The sequence below is a fragment of the Gymnodraco acuticeps genome, unplaced genomic scaffold (genome assembly GCF_902827175.1).
Source record: "Gymnodraco acuticeps unplaced genomic scaffold, fGymAcu1.1, whole genome shotgun sequence".
Taxonomy (NCBI): domain Eukaryota; kingdom Metazoa; phylum Chordata; class Actinopteri; order Perciformes; family Bathydraconidae; genus Gymnodraco; species Gymnodraco acuticeps.
In genome coordinates this window covers 1363987-1388882 of record NW_022989803.1, presented here as the reverse complement: position 1 = coordinate 1388882, position 24896 = coordinate 1363987, and the positions used below count along the sequence as shown (strand labels likewise).

At 42.0% G+C, this 24896-nt stretch overlaps 3 protein-coding genes across 7 annotated transcripts in view; 2 read left to right on the top strand and 1 right to left on the bottom strand.

Moving 5' to 3' along the window:
• Positions 1–76: 76 nt before the first annotated feature.
• On the bottom strand, positions 77–2408 carry gpatch11 (G patch domain containing 11). Its single transcript, XM_034227238.1, has 8 exons — positions 2228–2408; positions 1802–2028; positions 1671–1712; positions 1444–1564; positions 1247–1337; positions 913–1044; positions 595–676; positions 77–508 (listed from the first exon to the last, which is right to left on the bottom strand). Exons 1-8 carry the CDS (start codon positions 2275–2277, stop codon positions 453–455), a joined length of 801 nt encoding a protein of 266 aa, XP_034083129.1. The 5' UTR covers positions 2278–2408; the 3' UTR covers positions 77–452.
• Positions 2409–2494: 86 nt separating this feature from the next.
• Positions 2495–20705, top strand: heatr5b (HEAT repeat containing 5B). Of its 4 annotated transcripts, none has more exons than XM_034227194.1 (36): positions 2495–2642; positions 3161–3325; positions 3410–3621; positions 4075–4183; positions 4361–4510; positions 5269–5440; positions 5534–5691; positions 5781–6030; positions 7565–7720; positions 8030–8280; positions 8823–8934; positions 9037–9189; positions 9288–9387; positions 9483–9592; positions 9675–9838; positions 9979–10154; positions 10274–10379; positions 10469–10659; positions 10905–11064; positions 11269–11458; positions 11704–11873; positions 11967–12105; positions 12406–12585; positions 12826–13077; positions 13857–14038; positions 14127–14195; positions 14359–14538; positions 14626–14866; positions 15317–15553; positions 16044–16171; positions 16958–17102; positions 17270–17542; positions 17779–18003; positions 18110–18261; positions 18377–18590; positions 19480–20705. In XM_034227194.1, exons 2-36 carry the CDS (start codon positions 3200–3202, stop codon positions 19785–19787), a joined length of 6141 nt encoding a protein of 2046 aa, XP_034083085.1. In that variant the 5' UTR covers positions 2495–2642; positions 3161–3199; the 3' UTR covers positions 19788–20705. The 4 variants fall into 4 exon arrangements, with proteins under 4 accessions (XP_034083085.1, XP_034083078.1, XP_034083072.1 ...); XM_034227187.1 differs by having other exon boundaries at positions 12406–12591; XM_034227181.1 differs by having other exon boundaries at positions 5781–6075.
• Positions 20706–20920: 215 nt separating this feature from the next.
• The window catches only part of LOC117553281 (striatin-like), a 29623-nt gene continuing 25647 nt past the window's right edge, over positions 20921–24896 (top strand). For both annotated transcript variants that reach the window (XM_034227167.1, XM_034227161.1), the window contains exon 1: positions 20921–21266. In XM_034227167.1, the coding sequence (XP_034083058.1) occupies positions 21054–21266 (213 nt within the window). In that variant the 5' untranslated portion in view covers positions 20921–21053. The remainder of the gene's footprint in view (positions 21267–24896) is intronic.

The window sequence follows — 24896 nt, the reverse complement described above, 5'->3', positions numbered from 1 at the left end:
TTCTATTAAACCTAAAGTAATGTGATTTATTATTGTATTATTAGGTTGCTTAAATACAAATTAAGATGACAAGGTATACATCTTCAAACATTTAATGAAAACATAGGATTTCAATTGCTCCTGAAACATGTCTTAAACATTTAAAAAAGGTAAATAAAAAAGGCATCCTGAATTTCCCACTGACTTAATGTAGATTTCATAAAACCAAGACCGCCGTACAAAGATTATAAACAGTGATGTTCTTCCAGAGATGGAAACAGATTCAAATGGGAACAATATATACATATTTCTGTACTGCTAATCGACTATTTCCTTAACTGCTTAAGAACCAGGGGTGACGAGCCTGTTTCACAGCGTAAAATGCTCTCTGCACCCCCTTTTAACATTATGTTTGGCAGGTTAAACATTTTCAACTGCTTTTTCACTGGGAACTACTGTTCATATGTTTGAGTTTAATCGTGGTCTGCTTCTGTGTCCCCGGGACAGTTAGAGCACAGGTCGTCTTCATCTGTAAGAAAAAAAAAATATATATATATCTGCAAAGGCAATAACAACAAGAATAAAAACCCACAGCCATGTTGTCATCACTCTTACCATTGTAGGTGGTCCCACACCATATGCAGTAAAAATGGATTCCTCTCAAATAGGAGGTCAAAATGGGCAGTTTGTCAAAAGACTGTAACAAAGAGAGACATATATCAAATACATTCATTTTACTCAGAATTATTTACCTTATGCCAAGACAACAATAGTGTACTATACACTGGCAGAATGTGAGATACATTTCCTATGTATGCTTTTTGGCAACAACTCTTTGAACTATTATTACCAAAAATGTAGTTGACAACAGAATTGATTTGGGTTAATGTATTAAAATTACAGCACTGTTAACAAGGTAAACTCAATACTGACGCTTAATTCAACAATCTCCTCTTCATCTTCATCTTCTTCTTTTTCTTCTTCCTCCTTCTCCTCAACATCATCCTCCTCGTCATTAGTTTCTATTTTAGGCCAGTACCAGTCTTCCCTTGGGACAGTGATGCCCTGCAAAGACAATATAGCCAAAAGATTTACACAAATAAAACCACAAGGGCTGTTACTACATCGATTAAATAAAAAAAATCATGGTCATTCTCATGGCTCATTTGTATTTATTCTCAGTGAAGAGAATGTAGTTCTTTAACAATAGCATTAGCACTGTATTATAGTGATGATGAGCTTATATTTTAAACTTAATTCCTCTAACCTTCTGACTGTCAAGCTGCTCACAGGCTCGCTGACTCTTTCTGAGATCTCCTTCAATCTTCCGCTCCTCTCTCTCTGTCCTTACTCTCGACCTGATGTAAAAAAGCACACCGTCACACACACACATTTTGAAACATTTGAATGATAAGATGGGAGATATTCAGAGCCAGTGCTCTCATGGAGGGCTACACACTTCACCTAAAGTCTTCCAGAGACTTTGTCTCATTGTGTTGTTTGGCTCGTGTTTTCTGACGATAATGTTGAAGTTCCTCCTCAGCTTTTCTTTTCTTCACCTCTTCCATTCCAATTCCACCTCTGTCTGTTTTAGCATTCAAAGACACATAATCAAACACTGTAAGCCAGCAGTTGCATTTCACATACTTTTACCAAACCAAATGTAATTGTGTCACAAAGGTATTGCCTACCGGTTTTGATGTTTAAAGGAATTGGATCAACCCTTCCTGCTCCTGAAGAGGCAACATATGTATGTAAATTAATACACACACACTACAAATGCAAAACAGAATACAATCACATTAATAAAGAATAAACTTGCCTGCCTTCCCTAGGCCTTGACCAGCTTTGTAACCCATTTTCTGCAGAATTGCAAATCCCTTGTTCTCTTTGCAAATTGAGTTCTGTAAAACTGCCTCTCTGCTTTCCTTCTCTTGCTCTTTATAGGTCTTCTGGCGGTTCTTGATGTTTGTCTCCTTGATCTCTGTCTCCTTCTTTATTTCTTCTTTTAACCGCCTCACCATGCTGACACCTGGCTTCACATCTGGTCTGAAAGACAGAGGGACATAGAAACAGTCATTGGGATGATACAACACTGTCAGCATGGCTGTAAACTCACACTTCTATATTTTCACAACTCTGAAAATCAGTCAGTGGTATCAGTCCTGATACCACAGGGCAATCATGTAAATCATGTAACAGTAAACGTTAATGTAGTAGCTTAATTAGAAATCTCCACAAGGCTTACATTTTACTGAGAAATGCATCGGACATATAGTCCTCTTCCTCATCAGACATTTTGACCACGCAAAAGAGAACAAATGTAGTTAATTAGAGCTACAGCACTTTAAAAATAATCCGGTTGTGCATTTGTATTTTCTTCACTGATGTTTGGTTCGTTCAAATTCAAATTCCGAGTAGCTACAAGTGAGGCAACGAGTTACAGTTCCGGCAGTTTTGACAAATATTTCCACCACCTCTTTTAATTTCAAATGCAAGTAGACAACTTGGACAAAGCCTATACATACTTTGAAATATTTTTGTACTGCTCATGTTGCGGTAGTTTTTTTTGTGCACATCGTTTCCTCAGTTTCACTTCGGGCTGATTTTAACGCGACACCGCCGATTCTCGTCGTCGTTCATCGCTAGGTTGTCGAAAACAGGTGAGATGAACAATTTAACAACATGTATACCATATTTCAGAGAAGGTGTTGTTGTGGAAGTGTTATTGAAATGCTAAATGTTTTAAAAGATGATAAAAGATAGCTTACACTCAGTTTAGGTGGGTGTGTGTAGCTTAGAGTATAGCTTGTTCCTCGTAGTAACCAGCTAGCTTAGGTTGCTAACCAGCTAGCCATCAACAGCTGGAGGCAGGCAGCTGTCAGAACTGAGCAGCAAAGTGTTAACGATACACAGCTTTGACAGTTCAGATTTGTACACATTCTGTGTAAAAACAAACAGTGTTTAACGACTTCTAAAGCATTGATAGCTGCTATGTCTTTATTATTGCTTGTGTGTCTTGCATCCACCTGATACAGGCATTGCAAGGATGGCAAAAATGTCAACAGATATTTAGTGACGTAGGTGGTGCTTATTTACGTTTTAGGTGATTGGAAGGAATGGCATATATTATAAAAGAAACGTTTACTGACAAAGCATACTCACGTATATAACATTGCAGAGGCTACGGTGTGCAGCAGTGTTTTGAAAGGTCCTCGCCATGGAGCTGGCTCACAGTCTGCTGCTCAACGAAGAAGCCTTGGCCCAGATCACTGAAGCAAAGAGGCCTGTCTTCATTTTCGAATGGCTCCGCTTCTTGGATAAAGTGCTCGTGACAGCAAATAGGGTGACCATTGAGATTTCAGCTTTGTTTTTCTTAGTGGTTTTCATTAGAGGCAGTTTGTGACATTGTTCTGCATTCAAATGGCAGGTGGATGTGAAGGAGAAGCAGAAGAAACTGGTGGAACAGCTGACAGGACTGATCAGCAGCGCCCCTGGACCACCAACAAGAAAACTGCTGGCCAAAAACCTGGCCACGCTTTACAGCATCGGCGACACCTTCACTGTTTTCCAGACTCTGGATAAATGCAATGAGATTATCAAAAGCAAGGATGACACACCTGCGTACTTGCCAACAAAACTGTAGGATCCCATTTTTTTTAATATATATTTTTTAAATACACTCACTCTACATATTTGCATTAGGATACAAGCTGCTAGCACTGCTTTGAGTGTTTCGGCTATATACTGTAGGCTCACCTTCAAGGGTATTAGCAGTTAAGCCAAATGTTAATCTGCAGAATGACATTTCATGTTTAAAGGGGGGATTAAGTGTACATTAGCAGATATTATGCTGTGTTTTCTTCCTGATATTAGTGGAATCTAACACTGTTTGTTTTACTGTAGGCTTTTATCTATCAATCCTTCATACCTCCTTGACACTGTGGAGTGAATAAAAGCCGGTTTGAATGTTTTAATAGGATATTTAAGTTATAAACGTGAACTCATTTATTCATATTTATTTAAACAGAATTAGGTCTCATTTCATTATTGTGTTGTTTCTCAAATAATTTAAAATGTATACATATTTTGCAGTGCTGCAGTGGCATGCGTTGGAGCTTTTTATGACAAGATGGGCAGGATGCTCGGAAGCTCATTTCCCGACACCATTAATAATATGTTGAAGGCATTAAAGAGTGCAGAGGTACGTATATTTCGCAATGGAATGCAGCTTTCAATTTTCTTTCAGCAAGAATGTGTTTGGTCCAATTTTAAACTGGAAAATATGAACAGAAATTGATAACTAAAATGATGTATTTTCAGAAACAGATGTGAAATGTATTTGAATTGTCCTGTTTTCAAAATTGTTTTGCTGATGTAGTCCCAAGGCCGAGGAGAGATCCTTCTCAGCCTGCAGAAGGTGCTCTGTGGTCTGGGAGGAGCTGCAGCTTCATGTCACAGAGATATCTACAAGAACGCCCGCTCTCTGCTCACAGACAGGTCCATGGCCGTGCGCTGTGCAGTTGCAAAGGTTAGTCTCAGAAAGATAATGAAATTGTGTGCTTCAAATCACACATCTTTTGCTATGTCATTTAGGTTGAATCAACTCATGTGAAAATGCAAAACTCCTCCCTATTTCGAAAGACAATTTCCTGTTTAGAAAACATGACGGTTGTACTGCACATTGTACAAGTTGTGTTACTAGCAGTTGTGGAATAAACATTCACATATCTTACTAAAGTAGTTGTAGCAATACAACACTTATACTGATCTTTTTTGCTACTTTTTATTTGATTTACAAATAGTAAAAGTACTTTAATTTGCACAATGGTCTATTTCAGAATCATATTTTGTATAACTGATGCATTGATGTGTCACTCACTTAATGTTGCAGCGGGTAAATGTGGGGCTATTTCTAATGACTTTATATAGTAAAGTTCCCCTTAACCTATAATGTTACATAATCATTTATGAGTATATTTGTATTTTTTATTAATTATATAACTTATAAGTCATTAAGTAAATAGTACAATATTTCTCTCTTTTTACAAAATACAAATACTCAAGTATTATATACAAATATTATACCTCAAAATAATACTTCGGTAAGGACTTGACCAAATAAACGTAGTTACTTTCCAACTAGTGGCTAATATATTGCAAAGATATGTATAAGCATCGGAATTGTTTGTATGCATCATCCATATGTCTATATTGAGATTGTTACTGCACATGCATGACGTAGAGGTTAATAACAGGACCCCATCTTTATTCTTCTTCTCTGATCAGTGCCTATTGGAGCTGCAGAACGAGGCAGTATTCATGTGGACCACAGAACTGGAGAACGTGGCCACTTTGTGTTACAAAGCATTGGAAGGATCCAACTATGGTGTACGGGTAGAAGTGGCCAAACTGCTGGGGACAGTCATGGCCACCGCCCTGTTGCCCAAACATGCATCAGGTAGGTTAAAGGGCTGATTTGTGTGGTTTATGTCTAGTTATAAGTCCAGCTCACATGTAGTGTATTTCATGAGCTCAATATGTTCTTCCTCAGTGATGCGCCAGAACGTGAAGCGGGCCACTCTGGAGGAAGTGCTGGAGCTCATGGCCACGGGCTTTCTGCGTGGTGGATCGGGCTTCCTGAAGAGCGGAGGGGAGATGTTGAAGGGGGGAGGCTCTGTGAGCAGGGAGGTGCGGGTGGGCATCACACAGGTGAGGTGAAATCTCAAACATCAGAACATGAGCCTGCAATTTCTGATCAATACACTTCTCACGTGATCCTTTTCTGTATTTCTCTCCAGGCCTACGTCGTGTTTGTGACTACACTGGGTGGTCAGTGGCTGGAGCGCAACTTCGCCACGTTCCTGTCCCACGTGTTGGACCTAGTGTCCCATCCGCGGGCCACGCAGACACACGTTGAGGCTGTGTACTCACGCCGCTGTGTTTCCTTCATGCTGCGCGCCACCCTGGGGGGGTTACTCGGAGAGAAAGCACAAATTGCAGCCGGCAAAGAAATCTGCCAAGCCATCAGCAAGCAAATGAGGGCTGTGGGTAAGGAGGATGGGGGGGAAATATCACGGTTCAGAGCATTACAGAGTAAGTACTCATCCATTATTATCACTTTTAATTCATTTAGTTTCTCATCTCTTGCATGGTTTGCGCTTGTGTTGTCTACAGAGGTGGTGTTTTTCTTTTCCTTCTTGTTGTGTGTGGAGATGGCTTGCATATCTACTTTTCTTTCTGCTTTTGCTCTTTGGGATCACTCTCCTCTTTCTTTACTTTTTCTTTTTAACTACAAGCAGTATTATAATGTCAGTAACATCAAACGCTGCCAGCTCAGCATTTGAGTTACTCATGCTTGCATTATTACATACCCTCTGCGGGCTGTTTGCCATTCTGTTATTGTATTGCAATCCCTTAGGAGCATGACATAACTCTTTCTGAGTGTAGACATCTGGCTTACACCAGCAGAAAAAACTGCATGTGCCACTAAATTCACAGACACAGTGTAGAAACAAGCCACCCGTCCCCAGCAACAAGACTTCATATTTGCATGTTTTTCCATCATTACGTTTTATTGATCTCAGTGCCTCAACTTTTTATTTTGTTGGGATATAGCAACACATTAATCATTTTTTCAATCACCTTTATCTCATTCAAAAAGGATGATTCTTACTCTGATTTGCTTTGCAACCTTTAAACTGATGTCAACTATCAGAAATGTACACTCTTGTTCATATTGATTGATTGCTGATGATAACTATGTTGAATGTCAGTTTCTCTTGAAAATTGGTCCTGGGCTCTTATATCTTTGCTGCTTTTCCAACCATCTGGATCTGTGAGACTTCTTGATATTGTATTTTGAAATATCTATGTGAAAAGTATCTTGAAAAATATTTCCTGGAGTGGAGACATGTTCCCCTCTTTATTCTATACTTAGTTCCTGGTTTCCTAAACTGTTTGAAATAACATGACTAGCACAGTTCAAGAAGCAGCCTTCCTCTTTCTAAAGCTATGTAATTCCTTTTCTGTCTGATCCCTCTTGACTGTTGCCTATATACAGTAGAGCTCTGAGGATTTCAAGTTCTTGATAAATGACATTCAAAAATTCTAATCCATGATTTACCTGAATTTAGATTTACTGTTTTTCCTTTGTCACTTCATCCATTAATACAGCTATAGCCAGTGTGTCCTGTTTGTACCGTTTTGAAAATACTCAGAGCTCTGTGTGTGTGACATGTAGCAGCGTGCTTCTCAGTATTTTGTGGGAAAATATATTCAGATTCATAATGTGTGAAAGCAGTACATAGGCTAATGTGGCCAGTGAATTATGTTATTACTAAACATGATTTTTTGTTGCATATAAGATGATTATAAATAACTTCTAAAATGTGTAAATCTGACAAAATGGAAGTTACAATCCAGTGAAGGTCACCTTATCCAGCAGTGCTGCACACATTCTTAATTTGTAACATTAATCATATTTTCTAAGGAACTTTGAAATTGTTCAACTTGATAATTATTGCATTTTGTAAAGAAAAGCAATTCTTTTTCGTTTCTCTTTCCCTGCCTCGTGTTTTTCCAGAGGCGGTTGTGAATGACATCAGTGGAGAGAACAAGGCCGGGGCTGCTGACGTCTCTGCCAGCCAGCATGTCATGGTGTGTGCCCTCAAAGAGCTGGGCAGCCTGGTGCAGAGCCTGAGTGCCACGGCTTCCCCGCTCATACAGGAACCTTCTATAGGTGAGACACACACCATTTCATTCAATGTCTCTTCAAGTTCCTCACAAGCTGGGAATATATAGTTGATAATACTCCTAGCTGGAGTCAAATTTGTCATTGGCCAGCCTCTTCTGTAACTTTGTTTATGGGTTTTAACATTTTCACCTTCCCTAAAACAGAATAAAGCTGCTAAAACTGTTAATCTACATCCATGACTGAAAATACATCAAATGCAATTGTTGCATATAGCTCTTAAAGTGAATCAAATACATAATAAGCTCCATTCAGATTTCGATTGATTTGTTTACAACTCCATGTCCTCTTCCCCAGGACTCCTTGAAACCGTCACCTCAGTGCTGCTGCACCCAAGCATGGCGGCTCGTTTGGCCGCTGCCTGGTGTTTGCGCTGTGTTGCCGTGGCGCTGCCGTATCAGCTGACCCCGCTGCTGGACCGCTGTGCGGAGAGAATCAACAGCCTGAAGAGTTCCCCGGAGGCTGTGAGCGGATACAGCTTTGCGATGGCTGCTCTGCTGGGAGGCGTGCACCAGTGTCCGCTCGGTATCCCCCACTCTAAGGGCAAGGTGTGTGGCCTCAGAATGTAATCTTACCGGCCATTTTGGTTGGCCTATATAGATTTAAAGGGGTATATATCTTTTTCAGGTTTATACTGGTATTTTGGGGTTATACTAGGACATATTTACATGCTTTAAAGTTGAAAAACATATAATTTTCCTCCTATTTTCTGCCTGGCGCCTGTCTCTTTAAGCTTTCCAAACACCCATCTGATGTGAGTTTTCGGTCTTCCTTCCTTGCGCTGTCGCCTTCTTCATAATAATACCGTAACCAGGGGTCACTTTTTATGTCAACTACACAGAATAAGTGGCACTTCTACAGGTGACTCTATAGTTACAACCTCAAAGATGTCATGACAGCTTGTTTAAAAGGCAACGTTTCTTAAATCGAGATATTCCATTCCATGGCATTTCTCCATGAATAAGGCATTTTGATACTACCACAGTTTTTTTTATAAAGAACCTACCTGATATATTATTTAAAAAAATACATGGAAACCTCACTTTCTACAATATGGCACCCTCAATGAATCTGTGTTCTTGTCTTGTAGTTGGTGGTGAGTATAGCTGAAGACCTCCTGAGGACAGCTGCTCAGAACAGTCGTCTATCCCTGCAGCGCACACAGGCAGGATGGCTGCTGCTGGGGGCCCTCATGACTCTCGGTGAGCCCCCGTGACACACCTCCAATGTCTGTTACCTTTGATTTGTCAACAATACTGTGTCCCTCCCTCTCAATCTGAAAACCACATTGTGTTTGTGCCCAGGTCCCTCCCTCGTGCGCTATCACCTTCCCAAGATGCTGCTGCTGTGGAGGAACGTGTTTCCTCGCTCGCAGAAGGAGCTGGAAGCGGAAAAGGCCAGAGGAGACGCCTTCACCTGGCAGGTCACCCTGGAGGGCCGAGCTGGAGCACTGTGTGGTAAAGAAACGCACACATACCACCCCCCCCCCCGGAGACAATGCTTTGTATTGTTAGCTGACACAATTGAGCAACACGCCTGTTCCTCCCCTCTGTAGCCATGCGGAGCTTTGTGGCCCACTGTCCCGAGCTGCTGACAGAAGATGTGATCCGTAGACTGATGACTCCCATTGAATGTGCCATGACCATGATGTCTCAGTGAGTGTGACACAGTCCATTCATTGTGTTAACTACTCCTGCATTTATTTAATTAATTCAAGGTTATATTTCTAAACATTTTAATGTTTTTTCAGTGTCCCTGCCATCATTAAGGTCCATGGTGCTCACCTGAAAGCAAGCGCAGCGATGGTGAGGCTCCGCTTGTACGACATCCTGGCTCTATTGCCCCCTAAGACCTATGAAGGTAACTCGGTCATTTCTGCATTTTATTTCCCCCCAATAGCATTTTTGGTGGTGTTTTTAAAAATATTGTTTTTCTTTTGTAGGCAGCTTCAACGCCCTGCTGAGGGAGCTGGTGGCAGAGTTCACTTTGACTGACAACTCGGCCAACACAACCACCTCCCTGCTGCGCTCTCTCTGTCACTATGACGACAGTGTGCTCATGGGTTCCTGGCTACAGGAGACGGACCACAAGTGCATAGAGGATCAGGTTAGTCAAATCAACAATGACATGAACAAAATCCCAAATATAATACATATTCTAAAAATAAGTGTCATTGTAACTTGGTTTAAATAATAAATATCTTTACTCAAAATGATCCATTATTATCTGGTGTGATCATCATACAGCTGCAGCCCAACAGTGCATCTGGCAGTGGAGCTCTGGAGCACGACCCCTCCTCGATCTACCTGCGTGTTCCTGTAGGCGAGGCCATCCCGGGCCCTCTCCCTTTGGGTGTGTCCGTCATCGATGCCTCAGTGGCTCTTTTCGGTGTTGTTTTTCCCCACGTCTCCTTCAAACACAGGTGAGAAATTATGTTGTTGCTGTGGAGATTTGGACATATTTGCAATATCTTTGCATCGTTTCTCTTTTTGATTGATACACAATAATTCTCACTGTTGTTTCACACCCGCTATGATTCAGGCTGCAGATGCTGGACCACTTTGCAGAGTGCATAAAGCAGGCTAAAGGAGTTCGACAGCAGGCAGTCCAACTAAACATCTTTACTGCAGTGCTTAGTGCCCTTAAGGTGAGAATACCTGTTTCATATCCGCTTTAGACAGGAATATCACGTTTGATTATTTAGGTAATGAGAAATAATCTCTTTCCTGACTGAAGGGTTTGGCTGAGAACAAGAGTACTCTGGGTCCTGAGGAGGTGCGTAAGTCGGCCCTGGCTCTGGTGATGGGAGCGTTGGACAATCCCAACCCCATCCTGCGCTGTGCTGCTGGAGAGGCCCTGGGCAGGATGGCTCAGGTTGTGGGAGAGGCAACCTTCATCGCCAGAATGGCACAGACCAGCTTTGATAAGTAAGCATTTCATATCTGTATTTTGCCTCTATTTTCTCTCTTTATTCCGTTATTTCCCGTGTTAAAATAAAAGGAGAGCACCCCACCATTATAATGAGTTACAGAGAAGTTTGTTTCACATTTTATTGTAGGTCAATTTCAGTCTTCAATTGTCCTCATTATCTATCTTGGACTGAATCTGTCTTTCCTCTCCATCCTTGGCTTTAATCTTGTGATGCATATCTCTCCTCTTCCTCTATTCCCAGACTGAAGTCTGCCCGTGATGTAGTATCAAGGACGGGCCATTCACTGGCTCTTGGCTGTCTGCATCGATATGTTGGAGGAATTGGCTCAGGCCAGCACTTAAAGACCAGTGTCAGCATCCTATTGGCTCTGGCCCAGGATGGGTCCTCTCATGAGGTCCAGGTACGGTGAATTACTGCCTTAATATCCTTTTTTCCTGTTGCTTGTTTCCCATCTGGACTGGATTATAGATTGGTATACCTGGATCAAAGTGTGGATCAAAGTGTGTTTTTTCCCACTTTTCTTTCTAAACTGACCCCAAACCAATGGTTATTTTTATCATTTGTGCTTTACAGCTCACTTATTATGTTGCTCTCTTGTTAACAGACATGGGCTCTGCACTCTCTGGCTCTGATTGTGGATTCTAGTGGCCCCATGTATAGAGGCTACGTGGAGCCCACGCTGTCCCTGGTGCTCACCCTGCTCCTCACTGTGCCCCCGTCCCACATAGAGGTGCACCAGTGTTTGGGCCGCTGCCTGGGAGCACTCATCACCACCGTGGGACCAGAATTACAGGGTAATTGTGGCAGATTTGCAGTACTTACTTACTGTGGCAGTAAGTACTGTATAACTCTCATTTGAACCTTTCAATTTTGTAGATATAATATACACTTTCCCGGCCCGCAGGTGGCAACGTAATCACACTCCAAGCCTCTAACTAGAAGACATACGGATATAGGACATTGGAACATTACAATTGCCATTACACATACTGTGATTCTAACTGCTAAAATTGCTCTTCCTATTCTGTGTTTTTGCCAGGAAATGGAGCCACTATCTCCACCATCCGCTCGTCCTGCCTGGTTGGTTGTGCCATAATGCAGGACCACTCGGACTCCCTGGTGCAGGCAGCAGCCATCTCTTGTTTGCAACAGCTGCACATGTTTGCTCCACGCCATGTCAACCTGTCCAGCCTGGTGCCTTGTCTCTGTGTAAGACATGAAGAGATATATTGAGTTTTTATATGATAGAAGTTTTAGTATTTCTTGATCTTACATTCCTACTGTACTGTGGGATCCCTGCAGGTGCACCTGTGCAGCCCTCACCTGTTGCTGCGCCGCGCTGCCGTGGCCTGTCTGAGGCAGCTTGCTCAGAGAGAGGCTGCAGAGGTCTGCGAGTATGCCATGAGCCTGGCCAAGAGAGGGGGAGACAACAATACAATCCGTGAGTACACATCGGGAAGCTGACCAGCAGTTAAAGGATTGTGCAGCTTTTGCGGCTGCTAAGCTTGCACAAATAAAACAAAACGGAACAGTATAATTCTCAATACGGCAAAAGGTTGAGATGCTCTCTTAACTGTGCTCCTAAGAAATGAGCAAATCTGTGCTCCTCAACTATTGCCAATGTTTAATCAGGGAATAAGTATACATCTGGGTCAAAACTTCTCCCTTATTATACCAATGAGCCTCATTGCAAAACACACTGAAAAAGGTTACATTTGTGTTTGCTTTGCGCCTGGTTTAGATCTGAACATTACGGAGACCGGTCTGGAGGGCGTTCTGTTTGGCATGCTGGATCGGGAGACAGACAGGAAGCTGTGTTCTGATATCCATGATACACTGGGCCACATGCTGTCGTCTCTCGCTGTAGAGAAGCTTTCTCATTGGCTGAAACTCTGCAAAGATGTCCTTGCAGCAACTACAGGTAAAGGTAGAGTTTAAAACAACAAATATGACAAATTACCACTTTGTGTCTTTAAAGAAAATAAACATGGAATATAGAACAAAGTAAGTTTCACACAGAAGCCACGTCAGGTTTATTCTACATCCCAAAAGCAGTTTAAATGTTTCCTGATACCAACATAGTATAGCAATGCATTTGTTATCTGTCATTGAAGTGACCTGGTATCCTCTGTTTCATGAATATGTCCGTCCCCTCTTGCAGACGTAGGAGCACCTGTTGTTGTCGAGGTTGAAAAGGATGAGGAGGACTCAGAGAAAAAGGACGAGATGGACGATGACAGCATGTTCACAGGCCTGGGCGAAGATGACAAGTCCAAGCCCTCTGTGGCGCCCCGCTGGGTGACGCGGGTATTTGCCGCGGATTGCCTGTGTCGCATCATCCTGCTGTGTGAGAATGACAAAGCGCACTTTGACCTGGCTGCTGCCCGCTCTGCACAAGCCAAGAACCCCAAAGGTATTCAGCATGTTGCCAGAACAGCTCAGATCACTTTGAGGATTTTTGATTGATTGATGCCTCCTTTGGTCTGTGTAAAACATATTTTCTACTAACCAATGGTTCAGCTGTTTGTTTGGTTGTTCAGTTTATATATATATGTTATGCAACCTTCAGGAAGCTGCTGAATAAAGATATTTTATGTAAAGATGGAACAAAGACAGAAAAGTAAGCAAAAGTGGGACCAAACAGCCATTGGTTATAAGGTTATCTGAAATAGTGCTGTTTTTCATGGCACAGTTTAGTGATTTTAGCTGCTTTGGAACCAGCAGCTACAAAAAGGCATTTTTATTGTGGGTCGCAGTGTTTAAAATGAATCCCTTGAAAGTTGCACTTTAACTCAATTAAATCTCAGCTTCGACCTCAATATACAGATTATTTGTGTCAACTTCTAATAGTGTATTTGTTGTGTGCTTCTGTCTGTTATCTTAAGTTCCCAGTAAAGGAAGAAGTTTATAACACAGAAACATGGTAGCAGCATCAAATGACCATAAAAGCACATATGGAACAATGACTGGCTAAAATGTAAATGAACATAAACCTCAAAACTATCATTGCTTATATTCAGCTCTACGTCTTAATGGTGAAAAAAGATCACTTGTACTAATGGAGAATTTGAGCTGAATATGTAACAAACAATACAGAATGGGTAGATCATTCTGTTGTTAATTATAATGATTGATTAATGTGGTGTTGAAATATGTTTCTATTCCTCACACAATCCTTGTTGTTCCATCCAGGAGATCAGTTGGTGCTCCATTTGTCGGACCTCATCCGCATGGCCTTCATGGCGGCCACAGACCACAGCAACCAGCTGAGGATGGCCGGCCTGCAGGCCCTGGAGGACATCATTAAAAAGTTTGCCTCCGTACCAGAGCCCGAGTTCCCAGGCCATGTTATCCTGGAACAATACCAGGCCAATGTGAGTCAGAAATACATACAATTCAAAAATAAATAGCAACACAGCAAAGGGAAACAAATTGTAAACATGTATTCATGTATGCATTTAGGTCGGAGCTGCCCTAAGACCTGCCTTTTCCCCTGATACTCCGTCTGACATAACAGCTAAGGCATGCCAGGTAAGACCCTCTGCTTTCTTAATAAACATTTAAAAGCTTAATTGGTTATTTCAGAAATGTGGAGATGCACCTAGTCCACTCTGTTTGTAATGAAACATCCGTTCTAATAAACAGCCCTTAAAGGACTCATTTGTTACATTGACCTCTCTATATTTGACTACAGGTGTGTAGCACGTGGATTGGCAGTGGCGTGGTCAGTGACCTCAATGACCTGCGGCGGGTCCACAACCTGCTGGTGTCGTCGCTGGACAAGGTGCAGGCTGGGAAAGGCTCATCCAGTCAGCTGTACAGTGAGAGTGCCACCACCATGGAGAAACTGGCCGTGCTTAAGGCTTGGGCTGAGGTGAGACTAAAGACCCCAACCACACAGTCCCATATGCAAGTTATATCTATACTGTAACTGACAATTCACACCAACCTTCTTTCCCAGGTGTATGTGGTGGCGATGAACATCAAGAAAGATGCAGAGTCTAAGCCTGCCAAGCCAGTCCAAAGTGGAGAGGATGACGATGATGAGGATGATATGGGTGCAGATGTGCTTCCTCCCGACAGCCTCATCACTCTGGTGCAGCCCGAGCTGCCGTCTCTCAGCCGCCTGTGGCTGGCCATGCTGCGAGACTACGCTCTGCTCACCCTGCCTGCGGAGTTCTCCAGTCAGCTGCCCCCTGACGGTACAAGACTAATTCTTACCCACTAAATAAATCCTAATCAGATAACTTCATATGCACGATTAAACGCACACAGCACAAGTTCTTTGTTTGAGTTCTGGTCCCATTCAAATTGTGATTTCATTCTTCTGACATTTCCAAAAACCTTAAATGTGTTTTGGACACTTTTTGAAAAACATATCAACAAACCTATTATTGTCAAAAAGCCGTTGAAAGTTTAAGATGTTCCACCACATTGCTATGACTGTGTTGAGGGACTAGTTCTTCAGATAGAATTTGTCATTTATTTACCGATGAGTAAAACATAATGCAAATTTGAGGTGTTCAACTGTAAACAGAAATATATGATTCAGGAGCATATAAATGGATGTTTTTAGTTGTTCACAATTAGAATCACCTTTCAGTAATATGTTCCAAACAAGTCCTTTCCCTTCTTTGCGTGTCTGTGTTCAGGCGGAGCGTTTTACACTCCAGAGACTATAGACACAGCAAGACTCCACTATCGCAGTTCGTGGGCCCCCGTCCTACATGCCGTGGCCCTGTGGCTGAGCAGCACCGAGTTCGGGGCTGCTGAAGAGAAAGAAGACGTCCCCTCAGCTCTCTCCAAGGCTCCGGCCATCTCTCAAGCAGCCTCCTCCACCACAAAGAGCTTTGAGGAGTCGGTCAAAGACAGGATGCATCTGATGTTGGGTAAAGAGACCGAGTCATTTGTGCTATATAATGTTCATGATATGTCTCGTAATGTCTCAGGGAAACCTTAAGACATTTATTTTCAAACTTGGCAGTAAAGATATACTTGAACTCAATTATGAACTGTTTAAAATGTGGTGGAAAAAGGTCAAGGTCCATAACTTAACTGTGACAGTTTCACACGGACTTTTAAGAGGATAAAATGATCAAGTGAAATACATGTTAACTGCAACCTGAATTGTTGGAAGAGGCATATACTGTAATCACAAATGTAGTTGTTTAAAACTGTTTGGCTTTGTTCCTCACAGACACTCAATACCCTACCACTACATGTCTTTTTCAAAAAATAGTTTTACATAGCGACTGCTTTTGTTTACCTTACAGCCATGGACACACCTTGCTTCCTCCCACAGTGAAAGAGGTAGCATTGGATAGAAAAAGAGAATAGCATGAGCACTCCCTAAGTGCATTTCTGTGTTCTGTCTCTCAGGTGTCAGTATAGAGTTTCTTTGCTTCCCCCGGCCCGAGGAGCCCATTCACAATGTGATGTCCTGCCTGCACGCCCTGTTCACTCTGCTAGCATCTCCATGCGCTAAGATCCATATCGCAGAGGACCAGGTAAAGACACAAGTCGTGGTGCAGAAAGACTTATCTTATTATATAAGTGGAGATATTTGGTGGAAGATTTGTCCTACATTCCTAGAATTAGTTGTGAATACACATTTGAAAAAAATATATAGAAATATTTAAACTTGAAATGTGTTTCTGTGTTTCGGTAAACAGCATTTGTATATGATTATTTGAATTTTTCTCGCAATTCAGAAGCAGCATTACTATCCTATGTCAATAGAAATCAAACTGTCAAGTTCCAGTGGCTGGCTTTGTTGATTACAGATGAACTTTAAGTAGCAAATAAGCAACAATGTATTTTATCCATGGCCTTTTTCATTTACACTTTGCAGCAGTGATATATTTACCAGTGCCTGATCATCACCTTAGTGTAAATATCTGGTGAATATCACAGGGTCACGTGATATTTACTGGCTTTATGAGGTGACAAGGATCACCCCAATGCTCCTCTAAACATTTGACTGCCACGCAATGCATAATTGAGATGCTGAGGGCTTCAAAGGATACACAGATTGTTTATAAATTCACAAAAAAAGCAGGTTGTTTATTCTCGGTTGCATTGGTTAGAGCCTTTGAAATAAGACGTGTGGTAATACATCCCCTTATATTGGTTCATGTGTCTCTTTGCTGTATACAACTTTTATAAAAAGCCCCTTTTCTACTCAACAGCTTGTGGGCCTTTTGGCAATGAACCAGGAACAATGAGTAGAATATCAATGTTCACATCCTCAGTGTTTCACAGAGAAACTACTGTAATTGTTATTTCTGTTGTAGCTGTTGGCAGTGGAGCTCCTGAACGTGCTCCACAGGCTGCTGTTGACTCGGGATCCTCCTGCAGTACAGCTCCAGGTCACTGCTGTCGTACAGGAGACCATCAGGGCCGCACAGGACCATCTGCAGCGACAGAAGGCTGGCAAGGGTTAGACACTAACACATTTTACATTACATTACACTGTTATATTCTGAAAATGCCATACTCAACGTGCTGTATTGCCTCACCATCTATTAAGTCCATTAAGCTTTAAAGTCGAGTTGTTTCAATGATGTGGCTGTATGACTTATTTTGGTCACTGTGATTTTGCTCAGGTAAAGAGGAAGAAGGCGAGAAAGACTCTCAGCCTAGCCTCGGGGAAGGAGCAGACACGGGGGAGCTCGTCCCGGGCAAGTCTCTGGTGTTCGCAGCCATGGAGCTGCTCGTCTTCATCCTGGTTCGCCACTTGCCGCAGCTTAATGCACGTGTGAAGGAATCACCCAGCCACGTGCCACTCAGGCCTCAGCGGCTCCCTGAGGAAAGTGCCCGCCTGGTGGCAAACACAGTTTCCATCCTGGCAGAACTGCCCTCGCTCTGCTCTCCTGCCGGTGAGGCCCGGAGCAAACTACAACAACACAGCACACAGTGATGGCAATCTCTGTTCCAACATGGATGATTTATTTAGAATGATTAGCCTGCTTAGCCTGCCTTTTTCAGGTTTATGTATGCTGATGATAAAGGCTGTTAATGCAATGGTTTCTTGTGCCTTACATTAAGCATATAGTTTAAGTCTAGCAATGTGGTGTTCACTGTCAAACGCTCACCGTTTCTTTTTGCTCTACAGGGAGCATGACCATCCTCCCCACGGTGCTCTTCCTAATCACGGGGGTGCTGAGAGAAACGGCACTTAAGACCGCTGATAACTCTGTGCCTGTGACTGTGACAGCGGCCCTGCAGGGCATCAAGACCATCATCACCTCCCCTCTGGCCCGGGTGGAGGGCATGCAGACACAGTGGAGCGGCCTGGTGAGGAGCGGCCTGGCGTCTGTCCTAGAGAACTCACTGCCAGGTAAGCAAACGCACACAAACAAACACAGATGTTTGATTTTGAACTTACTGAAGAAGGTGTAAGGAAAACATTGACAGTATTCATGCTTGTTTGTGTATTTCTGTAGAGGAGTCCAGACCTGACATGGATGAGGTGAGCATGTTAACAGCGATCACACTCTTCCTGCTGTCTGCCAGCAATGAACTTGTAGGAGTAATGGTCCTGCAGAAGGGCTGCATGGACCGCTTCCGAAACGCCCTCAACTCTAGTGATCCCTGGGTAAGCACCATACAAACCCAGCTCAAATATGATAATATCTAATGCCTGATCAAAAGATGCATCCCTGGTGTGTTTAACCATGTTAAAGTGAGGGATATCATTCTTTTTGCCACAGGTTCAGGCACGGTGTTACCAGCTGCTGTTGTCAGTGTTTCAGCACTCTAGCCGTGCCCTGTCTACGCCGTACATCCACGCTCTGGCCCCACTCATGGTGGAAAAGCTGAAGGCGGTGGAGCGCAGTCGCCCGGGGACTGCTGCCGAGCTGCAGGCGGTGCAGGAGGGCATCAGGGTGCTGGAGAATCTCGTAGGCATGGGAGAAGAGCAAAACCGTAAGTATGCCTCCGCCTAATGGACCACTAAAGATCTGTGTTTGTTCCATTAAAGTGTTAAGCTGCATTAAAGAAGGTCTTAGCTCACTCTCTTGTGATGTGTGTTATCAAAGAGGAGACGTATAGAACATTCAATGCTGAATTTAGAATCCCTGCTGTCAATTTGTCTAGTGATTTCCACATTATGCTATACTGTAGATTTTATATTATTCTTGTTTTTGTTTCCTCAATGATATCTCTATTTTCTCTTTTCCATATTAAAGCAAACTGCACTGCACTGCATGGAAGTCTATAAAGAGATGATTGATTTCCTTTGTGTTATATTTAGCTATGGTGTGTTGCAGCTTATTCCATGTTTTGTGTTCAAACTGTTTTTATTGGAGATTTAGATTAGCATCACGTATTTAGAGCTGCAACCACAGATGCATTGCATGACAGATTGGTTGATTGATACAGATCTACAGATTACTTACTTGATTGATCAATGTATTCATTTGTTTTAATAGCAGTTGCCCATAAAACCTGGTTGCCTCTATAGAAGGCTTTTTTTGTCCGAGAAATAATATCATTGCTGTATTGTAAGGAAAACGAACAAGGATGTTCAGCATTGATCGTCACACTGGTGAAACTGACCATAGAGTTCGTAAATTGGCTTGATAAGTTACTCAAACGAACATTTCATTTCCAAAAAGTAACATTTTTAGTTTCCAATTAATACGTCAATGCATAGGTCGGTTTACGCCTAGTAGAGTTGAATTGGATTTCTCGCCTCACTTCAATTTGTAAACAGTGCAGTTAAACTCTCCCAGCCCTTTTCTGTTTTTTACTATTAGTTTTTATGTTAGCAATTACCTTTTTTAATATGTCATTGTAATTATGTGTTTAACAGGGGTGCAGTTGCTGGCTCTTCTTGTGCCAACCCTCATCTCCTACCTTTTGGATGAAAATGCCATTTCCTCAGCGCCTCAAGTCTCCAGAGCCCTGCATGAATTTGCCCTTCAGAACTTAATGCGGATTGGCCCCCTCTATCCCGCTGCCTTCAAGACAGTAATTGGTGCCGCACCTGAGCTTAAAATCCGTTTGGAATCGGCTATCCTGGCCAACCAGGCCAGCAGCAGAGCCAAAGCTGCAGCCAGGCTAGCTCAGCCCCAAGTGCAGGCTGCCCCCACCATCAAACTCAAGACCAACTTCTTCTGAACCCCACTTACAATGCTCTGTACACTCTCACAGCCTAAATGTATGTTGTCTTTTGTAGGTCTGTTTTGTTGTCTGTCAACGGAGTATACACTGCAGTTTCCTAAGTGTATTTATTTATTCCTCATCTCATTTGGATTTGATGTTTGAGAACTGTTCTTAAAGGTATGAAGGAAAGTGTGTAAATATCAGTAATAAGCATTTGAATGTTGACTTATAAAAAAACTCACTTTAAAATCTGCAGGAAAGGTTGATTGTCTGAATGTATCATTACTGCACATTTATGAAGGGACACAATTTACTTTTTTTTATTCACATCTTTTTTCCTGATCAATGCTTTTATGTCTGGTCATTATTTGATCACTATCCAAAATATAATGTTTACTGTGCCATTTTTGCTGTGATTTTTCATCACCATAAGCTTGGCAGTATTTATTTTTCCAATCATGCATGTTTAATTGGGGTGGTTTTAGAATATGACCTTAGGGTCCGCTGTTTGTTTGTTTGTTTGTCTTAAATTATGTTGTGAACATTAATGCTACATGTTTTTAAACAAAGCTGAGAATTTACTGCATATCATTGAGATTTGAATCAGATTTTATGAGAGCCCTTTGAATATTAAATGCATCACACTTTTGAATAGTTTTTGGGCAGAAATTGTAATTCTTAGAGACACTTAATCGGTCTGCTGATTAATGGGGGGAGTTAGTACTACATACTTTAATATGTGCTGCATATCATCAAGACTGTTGTATTGCTTATAACTTTGATCAATTTATGTCAATAAGTAGGCTAATAGCTACCTAAATGGTCGAGCATCTGTTACCATTATAATTTGGCAGATTTGTTGAAATTGTCCTATGTTACATTCCAAATGTATTTATTTTAAATGTGATTAAAGTAGCTTTGACCTCGCTGTGATGATGCCTGTACATGAATTCACATTTTAGCCAATAGTTTAACGCAGTTTTTGAATTAATTCCGCAGCAGGATTTGTCACAGAATGTCAATGAATCATGTTACCTTTTTGATAAAAATGTGTTAAATTAATCTGGGAGTCTCGGTAAGGGAAACGAGCGCTCCCATCCAACATGCTGTGGGCGTGGTCGTCGTTGCTGACGTCATTCAATGACAGCTAGCTGTCAGAAAGTGAGTTCATTCCCTCGAGCCGAGGAGACCGAGCGCAGTCGTCAGGTTTTTGCCCTTCCGTTGATATCAAGCACCACGAACAAGCGAGACAACGGACAGACCTTTACACCGAGCCCGGCCATGGACGAACAGGCGGGGCCCGGCGTGTTCTTCAACAACAATAACAACTCTGTTTTAGCCGGCGGTGGGAAAGGACCGCTGCCTGATGGCGACGCTGGGGAGGCGGCCAGGGCGCAGTACAGTATCCCGGGGATCCTGCACTTCCTGCAGCACGAATGGGCCCGTTTCGAAGTAGAGAGAGCACAATGGGAGGTGGAGCGCGCCGAATTACAGGTAAAAACCACTACATCTTATGTATACACGGTTATATATTAGTGGCATTATCGGGTAACAGCGCTGCTACCTTCTAGTAACTCGCGTAGAGTTTCTGTGTTTGATTGTAATGGTTACTAGGCTAGCTTGTTAGCTTTAGCTCAGGAGCTAAAGAAGCTGCAGCGCCCCCCCGACCCGACTGCACGACGACTGTTTGCGACCTCTTTACTATGACTTAAGCTACTAAACTTGCTCGCTTCTTTAACTAATTGTAGTACAGGCGATTAGAGTAGCGTTATAGGTGCATAGTTTTAAATAAATGACTGACTGAGAGCTACATTTACTTGCAAAGTAGAGAATGTGTAATGCTAAGACGTTGCATAGAAACAAGCAACTGCTACCTACCTACTTATAGCTAATCGTAAAGCACCCCGCCTTGATTTGTATTGCATTTTACATCTAAACCAACAAAAACAAATGTGGAGGGATTGATTGTAGGTTTGTTAAGTGTTTTGATCACTTAAGAGCTGTCAGTACAGACAGACAGCTTACAGTACAACGTAAGACCATGGACTTAGTTTGCCTTGTTTATGTATCTTATCAAAATCTACCTACCATGATACTCGCACTTCTGAAGAGAAAGTAAATACAACTCTCTGTCTTTTGATTAAAGGCCAAAGTGTTATATATTGCTATTATAAATTGGTGCACTATTCAAAAGTATATTTCACTCTTACTTGATGGTCACACAAATCAGTTATGCAGCTATTAATAAGTAGGTAGCATTTTGAGTTGATGTTTGGTTAAACTAGAAGATAATGTCTTGCAAATACCCAAATCCACTGTGAAATCTTTGTTTTGTTTTCCAGCTATAGTAGACTTTTCCAATTTTTTTATTGCATTATTTGGCAGTACCAAATACTGTACCAGACATCTCGCCATATCTTTGCAGGTGAATGGGCTGACAGGAATCAATCATCAATCAATGTTTATTTATATAGCCCAATATCACAAATGTTACATTTGTCTCAGTGGACTTCACAGTTTGTACACAATATCAGTATGACAATATGACACCCTCTGTCCAGTGTCCTTGGACCCTCACATCGTACAAGGAAAAACTTCCAAAAAAGGAAAAAACCCACAGTTTAAAGGGGAAATGGGAGAAACCTCAGGGAGAGCAACAGAGGAGGGATCCCTCTCCCAGGACGGACAGACGTGCAATAGATGCCGTGTGTAAATCGAAAAGATAATACATTTACAACATAGGTAGTCCAAATGTTTGGAAATGCATGTGTGTATAATAGGAAGATGAATCCACGAGGATGTCAACAATCCTGTGGGAGCCATCAGGGAAGTAGTATGATGAGTCAGGCAGGACCACAGTGACCGGTTCAGCCACGACTCGAAGTCCAGGACTCAGATCAGGACTCAGGATCAGCCACGACTCAGGATGCCGGCGTAGATAGACACCAAAAAGACATTTGGGGGAAGCTGGGTTATTCGGAACATTAGAGTACACAGGTACAGACAGAGAGAAGAAAGAAGTAAGGTGTCCCCCGACAATCTAAGCCTATAGCAGCAACACAGGAATATTGTCTATAATGTTGCCATAACTGGCCTTTAGAAACTGTCATCATCGTCTCTACAATAAGGGAAATGATTTTGGTCACCATGTGCCTCATTTGGTTATCCAGCAATTGAGTTGAATTGCTGTGGCTTATTACTAGTATTTAACTTAATCTCCCTGCCGAAAGTTTGGACGAAGATGCTTTTTTTCTTCCCTTCATTTGACCTACTTATGTGGCCATAGTTGTTGGATCACAGACAAGAGGCAACACATGCCTTCTGTGACCAGCATCAGGCAGCTACATGGACACAATGACCTCATCTAACAAAGAGACCAGAGGGAGACACGGCATTGTTTTTAGATTGGTGACGTATGCCCTGCTCAGTGTAGTAGGACTCATCTGGCTCTTGAAATAAGCTTCCTGTCTGCTGCCATGAAGCAAGCTTATCAGTGGAGCAGCAGCAACTGCGGCAAAGCACAGTGAGGTTGCTAAATGGCTCATTGGGTGGTTTGTTTGTGGCGGCAAAATAGAGTGCTCTGAATTTGAGTTTTTGTTGCAACTAACCCCGAGTATAAGGCTGCTTGAGGTTTTGAACATAATTGGACCTGCATTCAAACGTGTGGCTTGCTCACAATTGTACTCCAATCACTGTAGCACAGTACCAATCTGTATAAGAGGTTTCAATAATGAATTCTCTATTTTGTCAGCTGTGACCATTACTGTTGTTTCTCATATACATATGTTTCTGTGCCACAGCTGTTCAAATCCACAGGGGATGTAACCTTGCCGTGTCCTTGAGGGATATGTACATATTGCAAACATATACAGTACTTTTACCCATAGAAGGTATTGGATTAACCTTCAGTAAAAAGACCACACAGTGTGGAAGAAAAGACATACATTCTTTTTTTAGATGAACATAAATAGACATGTATGAATAATGAACAGTTCTAGTGGGCGAAGAGACTTGATGGAAGATGCCATGCAGCATTTACTGTACCGTATGTTCCTTTTGGTCCACTTCCCTCTGCAACATGCTGCTCTTAGTGCTCATCGTCATGTCGGCACACTTGTGTTTTAATCACAGAATCAAAAGTACATGGTTTTAGATCAAACACCATTAAGAACGTACATAGAGCGGCTTCCCAACCAAGTGAATCGCCTCCTCACAGGATTTTCTTCCTTGGTTGCGTAGACATTGAATGGAAGACAGTTGAAGCTGTGTCTTACGTAGCTGTTTGGGAGGAAGGCAAACCCCAGGGCTTGTAGGAATGTTGTCCAGCCAGCCTGTTAGGTCATGCTCAGTCAGAGCCACTCCTCTCTGCTGGAGCAGCACAGAAACTGTACTGTACATGCTGCTGTGCCCTCTCTGGGAAACGCATAGACTGCTGTCAATTATAATTAGACTATAGTCGAGTGGTCATTGTTAATCAATGGGTTGACTCAATCAAGCTGATCTGCTTGGCTACTCATAAGTTACAGATTTATTTAGTCAATTAGTGTTTTTTTCTAATGCTTTCTCATGCTGAATGACAGTAACTTATGAGCACATCCCTGGTGAACACAAGGTCTAAAGTGTTGCTTTGACATGATTCTTTGTTGGTTTACAATTAAATATACTAATAGACAAATCAACAAAATCATATGAGTGTTAGTCAACAAATCATTTTTTAAGTCAAGGACAGCCATACTCTTTGCAAATAGATGATATTTTTTGTTTGCAAATAAATTAATCTTTTGTACATTTAGAGCAAGCAATGTATGATGGTTAAATCAAACTCTCTATCAAAAGGGATACATATAACTCTATTAAACTGAACAATCACCAGTCATTGTAAAAATAAACATTAAGCTTAGCGTGAAAATGTGTTCCGATTTAAATGCTATTATCAAACTTCTACAGAAATAAAAGGTCAGCTGGCACTATTGGAAATGGATCTGGAAATATCAGCTAAACATACTATGGAGTCACAAGTACGGTCTAACCCCTGCACAGACTGCAGAGAGCCCAAAGAAAAACGGTCCTATTGCATCGTTGTGGTTCAATAATGAACTCGGGTCACTGACGCTTTTCTGCACT

Coding starts and splice junctions, on each gene's coding strand:
- heatr5b (XM_034227174.1), top strand. CDS start 3,200: ATGGAGCTGGCTCACAGTCTGCTGCTCAACGAAGAAGCCTTGGCCCAG. Junction 14,539..14,625: donor TGCTTAAGGCTTGGGCTGAG/GTGAGACTAAAG, acceptor CTTCTTTCCCAG/GTGTATGTGGTGGCGATGAA. Junction 15,554..16,043: donor CAGGATGCATCTGATGTTGG/GTAAAGAGACCG, acceptor TCTGTCTCTCAG/GTGTCAGTATAGAGTTTCTT.
- gpatch11 (XM_034227238.1), bottom strand. CDS start 2,277: ATGTCTGATGAGGAAGAGGACTATATGTCCGATGCATTTCTCAGTAAA. Junction 2,029..2,227: donor GATGCATTTCTCAGTAAAAT/GTAAGCCTTGTG, acceptor TCTGTCTTTCAG/ACCAGATGTGAAGCCAGGTG. Junction 1,713..1,801: donor TCAAGGCCTAGGGAAGGCAG/GCAAGTTTATTC, acceptor TTGCCTCTTCAG/GAGCAGGAAGGGTTGATCCA.